Here is a 10,058-nt window from a genome sequence, read left to right on the forward strand (position 1 = left end):
TAGTGGGATTTACCAATAATGTTCGAACAATATTGGAACAGTAAGACTTGTAACGTGCTCCGAGAGAACAGACAATGACACCGAAGTGCAACGTATTTTTGTCGCTAACGACACTGAACTTTAGAGAATAGTTCCCACCACTTTGTATTATGGCCGGATAACACATATCTACTTGGGTAACATCGACACCAGTTACATACTTTTTATTTGTTATAGCCGCATCTACACCCTCTGCTAATTTTGAATGTTTCACTTTCTAAAATAGAAAATGGTCCAACATTAGAATAAAATACCAAGTGCACGTGTATCTTTTTTTTTTACAAGTACATTTCTGAATGAATAAGTCAAATACCTTGTCGGAATCGATGATTTCCATGATCTGATCTTTTAGATACTTTGTAAAGACATCCACAGATACTAAACATGCTTTCTTTATGGTATGAATCTCGGTATCCTCTTTTGGACACATAACATATGCTGCAGCAGCACTGACATCGACCTAGTGATTATCGTTATTACAAAATGATTGTATGTTCGCAGTTTATCGTTGTACAGAGAATTGTAAGACAATAATATCACACCGTATCAAAAGATTCTGTCTTCAAAGTAGCCCGCCATGCATCCATAAAAGCACCTGGGTAATTTTCTTTTGAGAAAACGCCTAATGTTTTACCCTTTTTACTCTGCTTTATGATTTCAATAAGTTTGCCGAAATTGGCTTTATCTTCATCATTCTTTTGTGGAAAAAGGAAATTGACAAATATTAAAAAATATGTAAAATGGTCAAGGAATTATGCATACAAATGGAAGGTTACATACTCTGTCTCTAACAAGTAATTTCACCGCAGGCACACCAGTTTCATCTGATTTCTGGTTCTCAAGTTTCCTCAGAAATTCAATCTTCTTCTTACTAGCCAAGAAGCAGATAGACTCTGTTGCTAAAATCATTATAGTATCTGTAAGTTCATAACTCAGGAGCCATGTCTGAAACACAATACAAGAACTCATTTTAGCTAATGGAGATATAAAAGTAACATGAATATAAGGATAGATCATAAAACTTTAATTACACAATAACAGTTTGATCGAATGCTTAGGTACAAAATTCTAATTTCTTTTATAGTAATAAACCAAGAATACATGTAATAGAGCTGAAAGCTTACAAATGTTACGAAAAATCACCATCTTGGAGTTACAAAAATTAGGTTAACTATTTGTTTTCTAATAAATACGAGATACAAAAGAGTGATACGTAAGAATTCGGAAAAGTTTCGCTTACTTGCAACGCTGTTGATTTGCTGTACACGATATCCTCGTCTGTACCCACGGCAGAGACGAGACAATCCATTTTACTAAAACTGTCATCTGAACCAACTTCTCCATCCTGCTTAACAAAATCGTTTCGTGCCCGTTTATCGATGGATCACATACTATTTTAAAGACGACACGAACGGTCTCAAATATCTTACCTTCCATGCGGTGTAAAGCCGCTTCATACGCCGAAAAAATGTTTCTTTATCCACGGATACGTTTGCCATAGCTTCTTGTTTTCAACTTCGTTCGGCGTAGCACAAACACGCGGTTATGTGAAATCAACTCGACTTACAACCGACAGTCACGTGACAGTTATTTCATTGGTCCATTTTCTATTCGGCAGGAGCGTAGATCTTACATCAAGTTCGAATGAAAGATTTCTAAGATACGCACTACAATTAACCGAACCAATTAATACTGTGTCTACTGACAAGATTTGTCTCTACTCGTTTGCTCAATTATGTATCTACTTCTTATAATAATATCATATAACGTTAAAGATCCCCTCATATCATCCCGGTCTTTAACGTCGTTCTACGTTACTTTGAAAGGTCACGTGGGCTCTTTGTTGTGGACCGAGCATCGCCTGAACGTTAAATTTGGAATAAATCTTTCATGCCGTAAACGAAGTAAACATTTAAACGATGAAGAGTGCCAAGGTATTGTTATATTTTCTTAGTGCGGCTTATAGAAGCAAGTAATACAATAAGAATTTGTTACCTGTGTATGACTTGCTGCGGAGATGGCGGGATTTAGAACCGAACCACAATATTAGATGCACAAAATGCAGACATTGTGGCGGGAAAAATTTACGGATTACGAAGCAGCGCCCTAAGTGATGGTTCGTTGAACTATTCTAAAAACATTACAATTTACGTTTTTAAAATATCATTAGATTATGAATGAAATTAATGAATTAGAATTATAACTGAGTTCTTGTCATTGTATAGAAAATCGAAATTTGATTGTAAGTTTTGTATAGAAGATGTATGTATCTATTTAGTGATATGAATGTAAATACGCGTGCAAACATCTTGTAATATTTGCTGGTCTTTATTACGCATTTGCTAGCATTCAAATGGTTCTTTCGTGCTCTTGTAAGTACATGTCAGTTGATTCCTGTAAATGCTAAATCTGGAACTGAACGTGTCAGATCCTTTGACTATCAAAGGTCAGATCCCTGTAGAATTTAGCTGAATTTAGCTTCGGCAGCACCATCGAATTGGGGACGCCGAAACCGGGCCGTGAGCACTCTCATTTCCTCTCTGTTATTATTATAAAATATAGATTGAAGAAATGTTGTCGAGTATAACATCTTTACTTTGCTTATTCTATGCTAAATATTAATACACCCACACATATGTAAAATATAACATGTACACGTATGTACATATGTACACATAGTAGAGTTTCCTATCAGGGCGTCAAACAATTTTATTGTAAATAATACTTTGATCTTTACGGAGTAACATCGTAGAAAATAATTATTTTCATACGATTGTATATATTTTTACAGTTTATCAACTATGTATACGTCTATATATAATGATCATTGTGAAGTTCTAAAAGAACCATGACCGTAATTCATTGACATCATTGCTCGCTCGTGCCGATTTATTAGTGTTACCTTATATGTTACTGACAATGAGTGAGTGAAAGAAGTGCAGTTTTATACATTATTGAATGCGTTTTACCGCAAACCGCGATCAAATAAATAACGACTAACTGGTTCCGATGTAGTCTACCTTGATTAGAACGGCATTTTACAAACATTAACACGCTAACATGTCGTTATAGAAAATAATGAAAAAGGCGCTAAGAAAAAAGAGATTTATTGAAAGAGACGGGATCGTTTTTTTCTTAATGTTTTATCGGATCTGATAATTCTGATAAAGTATTGACGTTCGCTGGCGGTTTTTCGGGGTCTGTCAAGCGTGTAAGAACACCTGTGAAAACTGTATCGGACGTCGTGCAACGGATCATGAATGTAAGTGCAGATTTTACAGTGCTCATTTAATTTAATTCTGAAACACGATCGTCTAGGTCTAGATGCATACAAATGACTATTTGGTGTGACATAAAAGGAATATGTACCTATGTACCGATTAATACCAAAGTTATTTATCACCGTGGATTCCGATACCTTTCGCAGAAACATTTTTTTACTTTAAATATGTTTCGAATACCCTTTTTCAATCACGATTTTCTTCGATCTGATGCGAGAACAATTCGATATATGTATTCATTTTCGTGACAAAAGACTTGTGCCGGTCTTTTTTCAACACCACGTGCCATTTCAACACTTTTTAATTTTAAATTAATAATAATTAACGAACAGTTTTGCAGCGTAATTGGTGTTGCAATGAAATCTAGTGTTGATTATGAATAATTTATAAAATTGGATGATACAGAGCATTTGAACGTATTGGCATTTAATGAGCCCCTTTTGCTTCTTTTATGCAAACTATTTTCAGAATGCCCCGTTCCACATTATTCTGGCACGTAGTAGACATGAATTTGCTTATGTAACTGACATTAGATTACACCAAATCCAATGAATTTATTTTCCATGACATCCTCTGAATGTAATTGCTCTCAATAGTGTTTTATGGTTGATCAGTCTGTGAGATTGCATGAGACTGGTTTATCCAATATGATCATTTATCAGAATTGACAACATGGTTGTTGACCTAACCTTGTACAGTTACATTAATGAAATTAGTGTTTTAAAAGTCTCTTCTTATAATATGCCATAACGGTTGAAAAAAATTATCATTTCTTAATCTACCTAAATATGCTTTCTAACATTTCACTTCTTTCATATAATTCTCTGTTCAGGTGGTCAGCATAGCAGAGAGGTGGTGTCGGGAAGGTGGTTGACACGCCTTCGTATATTTGAAATGATCGAAAGTGTATCACGTAGAGCGTTGAGTGGCTCCAGTGGGAGCTACCACGTTCGTGGAGCAGAGTTGGCAAGGAATCGTAGATTAAAGTCTCTGTCAGCCACAGTCGTTTTCCTTGATGATACACAACATACATTTGAACTAGACGTAAGTTTATACAATAATCGTTCAGAACAATACATGTTCAATAATAAGCATTTAACAATGTTTTAGAAAAGAGCCAAGGGCCAAACATTATTGGATCTGGTATTCCAACATTTAGAGTTGGTTGAAAAAGATTATTTTGGTCTGCAATATGCTGAAAATGGATCTACATCATGTACATATTCACCAGATGTAATGGTAAATTTTTATACTCAATCAGTTAGAATCTATTTGTAAAACATTTATTGTATAGAATATTATTGGTATTCTAATAATGTTTTAGAGATGGTTAGACCCTAGCAAACCAGTGAAAAAGCAGATAAGAAGTAAGGGTAAAGATCCTGTTTATGTTCCTGTTCACATTACTAAACTCAAAGGAATGCAAGATAATCTCACACGGAGCACCCTGTTTTTAGGTGGACAGTTCTACTTTAGAGTGAAATTTTATGTATCTGACCCTAGTAAATTGCAAGAGGAATATACCAGATATCAATTTTATTTACAAATAAGAAGAGATATTCTTCAAGGAAAACTTCAGTTACCACCAAGTACAGCTTGCCTTATTGCAAGTTACACTGTTCAATGTAAGTATTGAAATACGTTCGGATTACTTGTATCTTAAAATGTATTTGTAATATTTTATTATTATGTGAGTACAGCTGAGCTGGGTGACTATCATCCGGAAGAACATGGCCCAGGATATCTTTCTAGACTACAATTGATTCCAGGTCAAACTGAGGAGATGGAAAAGAAAATATCTGAATTGCATAAACTTCACAAGTAAGTGACTTAAAGTGTTGCTTTTAATTTTTATATATAATAATATTTCACAAAATGCGAATGTTGAATGTACTGTAATTATATATTTTTTTAGGGGTCAATTACCAGCAGATGCAGAATTTAATTTTTTAGACCATGCAAAAAGGCTGGACATGTATGGAGTAGAATTACACAAAGCTAGGGTATGTATCTATTTTATAATTTAGTCTTTCCCGATATCCGAATAATTTATTATCCCGATTTTAGGATTCAGCAAATAAAGAAATACAATTAGGTGTAACGTCTATAGGTTTAGTAGTATTTCAAAATGGAATAAAAATCAATGTGTTCTCATGGTCAAAGATAGTTAAAATATCATTTAAACGGAAACAGTTTTTCATTCAATTAAGGAGAGAGCAGGTACTTCATGCATTACTTCACGGCTGTAATGAAAATGTTCTATATGGTACATCAGCGATTTTGTTCCAGTCGGAAAACTACGATACATTATTAGGTTTCAATATGCAGACATATCGTAGCTCAAAAAATTTATGGAAAGCGTGTGTAGAACATCATACGTTCTTCCGACTTCACAGTCCTAAAACGAGACCAAGGCGTTTTCCACTCACTTTAAGTAGCAGGTTTACATATTCGGGACGTACAGAATTTCAAACTGTCGAAGACGGCAAACATAGAGCCAGAGTAGAAAGAACGTTTATAAGGTAATTATCCTAATACCATAAAGGTAAAGTAAATTCATTGATTATAACATACTAATTATATTCAGATCTCCTAGTAAAAGGTTAGTACACGGAGTAACGTCGGCTCCAATTATCGAGGAAAAAGGAAAAATATCTATACCACCCGGTAGAGCTCCTCGGTCATACGATAACAAAGTGCAGTCTCTTGGTGCACGTGAACCACGTCAAGCATGGGGTGAAGGAAATCTTAGCGACGAGTGAGTTAAAACCGATTAAATACTTCTAAGTTATTGCAATCATAATACTTCTATTTATTCATATTATGTTCTACAGCGAAGGTGGTTTCTTGTCTCTTCGCGAGGAAATAAGCTCGCACACACAAGGCAACGCATTTTCCCCCGTATTAGGTTCTAGAGTGTTAAGTTACGCCGATGATGACACGACTGCTGAAAGGAATATCTACGACCTTCCCGATTATAGCGAGCCTACAAGTTCACCTGCACCTCAAGTAATTATTTTTACCGTTTTCTGCCCTCTAAATGTTTCTCACATGAAACAACGTAATATGAAAATTGCAGATAGTGGAGGACGGACTAGTTGCGATAACTCTGATGCCAGATGATCAAGGCCGATTTGGTTTTAATGTGAAAGGTGGCTTAGATTTAGATATGCCTATTTTAGTATCAAGGGTGGCTCCAAACACGCCTGCCGATCGTTGTTATCCGAAATTAAACGAAGGAGATCAGGTTCGTCGTTATGTTTTAACGAAGCTAGATTGAACTTTACTTTGAAGCTATCTAGACTAATTTTTTCAATTTACTTATTGTATCGACCGAATAGGTGGTATATATAAACGGGATTGATGTCAGCGGTTTGTTACACGAACACGTAGTAAATCTAATTCGTCAATCTCGTGATTCGGGTTCTGGCGAGCTAACACTAACTGTCAGACCGAATGCTTTATACAATGCACTGGCTGGTACGGATGAAACATCCGAAGAAGAACCCCCTTATAGGTAGAGCATTTACTTATGAATGTTCAGCATAAAAAATGAGTAAACAAACTTTATATCCATTCTTTGTTTGGATATTAAGGTACGTTCCAGATGCACCTCATGCGGCTATTGGATCGGACGCGTTGGCGCAATCGATGTTACTTCTAGCCGATGGTCTCGCGAGCGGTGCTTTGATTGCACAATATGAACAATTGTACAGAAAAAATCCTGAGCTAACTTCTTTGGAGTCGAAAAAGCCCGAGAATCAGAGCAAAAATCGTTATCGCGATATTTCACCGTGTAAGCACATAGAAATGTTCAAGACGAGAATTCTCTTTGATTTTTAAGATCGCATAATCGTGCATTGTTGTAGATGATGTCACCCGAGTGATACTGATGGGATCCGCAAGCGGAGATTATATTAACGCGAACTACGTGAACATGGAGATACCGGGATCGGGTATCATTAACAGATACATTGCTACTCAGGGCCCCTTGTCGTCGACTGTCGCCGATTTCTGGCAGATGGTTCTTGAGGCGGGCAGTACTCTTGTCGTGATGCTTACGACGTTGGTCGAACGTGGCCGAGCGAAATGCCATCAGTACTGGCCTGCGCTCAACGAAACGTTGACGTTAAGAAATCTCACTTTAACGTCCACGGCTGAGAATGTCGAAGAGACTTTTATATTTCGGGAATTCATACTCCGTGACATTAACGTAAGCGAAAGACAACGATCATTATTTATTCATCCATCCTTGTCGAATTTATCTTATAAATTCTGTATGTTACAGACCGGCGAAGAAAGAGACATAACGCACATGCAGTACTGCAGTTGGCCGGATCACGGAGTACCCAGCGATTGGCGACAATTCACGACGTTCACTGAGAGGGTGCGGGCAGCTAGAACGGGAATAGTAGAACCTGCTGTGGTACATTGTTCTGCCGGTATCGGTAGAACTGGTGTTTTAGTGCTAATGGAAACGGCGCTCTGTCTTATCGAAGCGAATCAACCAGTATACCCATTAGACATCGTACGATCTATGAGAGATCAAAGAGCGATGATGATACAAAATGCTGTAAGTTAGAATTTGATCCAGGAGAAAATTTATCGATTGCAGGTTCGTACAAATGTCTGTTAAAAGCAAAATATATTTGTTTCACAGAGTCAATACAGATTCGTGTGCGAGGCAGTCCACAAAGCGTACAGCGAAGGAATAGCCAAGCCGCTTCCTGAATTCAGCAGATGAAATTAATACAAGCTTCTAAAGCATTGTAATTACCATTCTTCTTACATTTTAATGGTACGTCACATCACTAGAGAATAATTTTATACTTTGACAATAATATAGATATATATATTATTGATTAATGAAAGAGATATATGCTATTTAAAATAGGTATTTTCTATCTGTTTGCATATATATTTTTCATCTAAAGATTTAATCACTGAACAATAACTTTTCACACCTTCGAGTTTACTCCTTTTTAATTTATGTGCAGGTGGTTCTGTAAATAGTGAACGAATTTTGATAAAACTAAGAAGATTTTTACTAATTTATGCTTAAGATTTGAGACATAAATCTCTGAAGTATTATTTGAAACGATTTGTTTATCGTGAATTAATTCGATCGCTATTAACATTACTACGAACTTTTATTGTCATAAGTCAAATAGAGGCAGAGGTATGGAAAGTTAAACTCTATGCAATTTACTGCTAATATACTTTAAGAAAATGTGAATATCAATTCCTTCCATCGAATACTGCGTTTAATTCTACGTAATCTAATTTTACAAACTATTACTCGTAGTAGAGTGATAGCAGAAATATAATCTTTATACAAAAATTAAACAGCGCCTTAAAAACTTATAAATACTATCAGTATGTTAGCAGAAAAATTAGAAATACAAGAGGTGCCAATATGAAAAGAGTATTACCTTGAAAAAGCCGAAGACATAACAAGATAATATAAATGAGACAGAGAAGAGATTCGAATCTATAGTCAATTTTAAATAAGCTGCAGTATGTGATTGCATAAAACACAGTTGCAAGTCTTCAAATATTATGAGCCAATTTCGAAGTAAGAAAATTACCCTGCCCGTAACATGTGCTGGATTGCGCGTGCTAACATTTAATCGTTTTACATTAATACGCGTTTACGTATCATCGCATAAAACAAGATTTTAGCTCGTAGCGTCTCTTCTTCAATCATCGATTTAAAAATCATATTCTTCTCGTAGCAGGTACAATAACTTCTACTAACGTTTACACGATTGTACAGATTAGTTTTACTTGAAATAGTAACGCATGCTAGTAGAAATATGTTAAAATTTATGCTCTTCTTCCACGAAAGAGTATCGCCCCCAATTTGCATGGTGAAGAAACAATACAGTGATAAAATACAATTAAAGTTAACGTAAATTGAGAACTACGATGTCCGAATGACTCGTCTTTAGACACGTAATGAATCAAAAGAGGCGATAAGATAAGAAAAGAAAAACATTTCGTCCCGAAAATTCAGGATATTCTTTGAATCCTCTAAACACTGTTAATGAAACGTGCTATTTTTTATAATCATGTATTATGTGTTCTACTTTCCGCCCATTTTTACAATGTTGAAATATTTTTATGTTCTGTGTATATATGTATACTATATCGTGCATAAAAATGAACGAAATTATTATTTTACGCACAAACACATGAACTTTAGTAAGGTCTATCTGCAAGTTAAAGGAATATAAATTACGTGCACAATTAGTTAATCGGCACATACTCGAACGAAATCAGACGACGAAAATAATAAATAATCATGTTCTACGTTAAAGTATCTGATGCAAACTATTCGTACAGAAACAGATAGAAGGCATTAATTGCTTACCATTATTGTAATCAGTTTTATTTTATATTGGTCCAACCATCTACGAAACATCGATAAATCACCTGTGATTAGAATTTACTAGTAACTAGTTAAATGAAATTATACGTTCTCAATAATCTGATCCATAACGCTAGTTCAGTCAAACGAGGCTAATGTACGTAAGAAAGATTAGCATAAAACTTTATCATTGTTTTTTAAGGATGTATTGGCTATACAATCAATCCCAAAAGTTTATGCACTTTAGAAACGCATTTTTTAAAAAGGAATCAGATGTCGGAAGAACATTGCTAATAATAAACAACAAAAAACAATTTTCGATTTTTCCGAGATTTTTCCAAGGGGTACCCCTTCAATTTCTTCCAAAT

At 35.4% G+C, this 10,058-nt stretch overlaps 2 protein-coding genes across 6 annotated transcripts in view; one reads left to right on the forward strand and one right to left on the reverse strand.

The window, feature by feature from the left end:
• The window catches only part of dre4 (SPT16 homolog, facilitates chromatin remodeling subunit dre4), a 7,266-nt gene extending 5,612 nt beyond the window's left edge, over window positions 1-1,654 (reverse strand). Inside the window, exons 1-6 of one of the 2 annotated variants that reach the window (XM_026816542.1) lie at window positions 1,470-1,654; window positions 1,280-1,384; window positions 820-984; window positions 582-734; window positions 353-499; window positions 14-256 (exon numbers count right to left, since the gene is read on the reverse strand). In XM_026816542.1, the coding sequence (XP_026672343.1) occupies window positions 14-256; window positions 353-499; window positions 582-734; window positions 820-984; window positions 1,280-1,384; window positions 1,470-1,538 (882 nt within the window). In that variant the 5' untranslated portion in view covers window positions 1,539-1,654. The remainder of the gene's footprint in view (window positions 1-13; window positions 257-352; window positions 500-581; window positions 735-819; window positions 985-1,279; window positions 1,385-1,469) is intronic. The other variant, XM_026816543.1, reaches the window with a different exon arrangement.
• Window positions 1,655-2,692: 1,038 nt separating this feature from the next.
• On the forward strand, window positions 2,693-8,072 carry Ptpmeg (protein tyrosine phosphatase Meg). Of its 4 annotated transcripts, XM_018030500.2 has the most exons (18): window positions 2,702-2,753; window positions 2,831-3,301; window positions 4,153-4,364; window positions 4,431-4,559; window positions 4,645-4,693; window positions 4,778-4,945; window positions 5,021-5,141; window positions 5,236-5,323; window positions 5,388-5,540; window positions 5,610-5,842; window positions 5,908-6,078; window positions 6,155-6,329; window positions 6,400-6,567; window positions 6,662-6,837; window positions 6,917-7,116; window positions 7,190-7,533; window positions 7,609-7,893; window positions 7,981-8,072. In XM_018030500.2, the coding sequence occupies exons 3-18, from the start codon at window positions 4,215-4,217 to the stop codon at window positions 8,062-8,064; spliced, it is 2,694 nt and encodes an 897-aa protein (XP_017885989.1). In that variant the 5' UTR covers window positions 2,702-2,753; window positions 2,831-3,301; window positions 4,153-4,214; the 3' UTR covers window positions 8,065-8,072. The 4 variants fall into 4 exon arrangements, with proteins under 4 accessions (XP_017885988.1, XP_017885989.1, XP_026672297.1 ...); XM_018030499.2 differs by having other exon boundaries at window positions 2,693-3,301; XM_026816496.1 differs by lacking the exons at window positions 2,702-2,753; window positions 2,831-3,301 and adding an exon at window positions 3,358-3,899 and having other exon boundaries at window positions 5,917-6,078.
• Window positions 8,073-10,058: the final 1,986 nt, after the last annotated feature.

Source organism: Ceratina calcarata, unplaced genomic scaffold (assembly GCF_001652005.2).
Source record: "Ceratina calcarata isolate Rehan_Ccalc_2016 unplaced genomic scaffold, ASM165200v1 scaffold525.2, whole genome shotgun sequence".
NCBI lineage: Eukaryota > Metazoa > Arthropoda > Insecta > Hymenoptera > Apidae > Ceratina > Ceratina calcarata.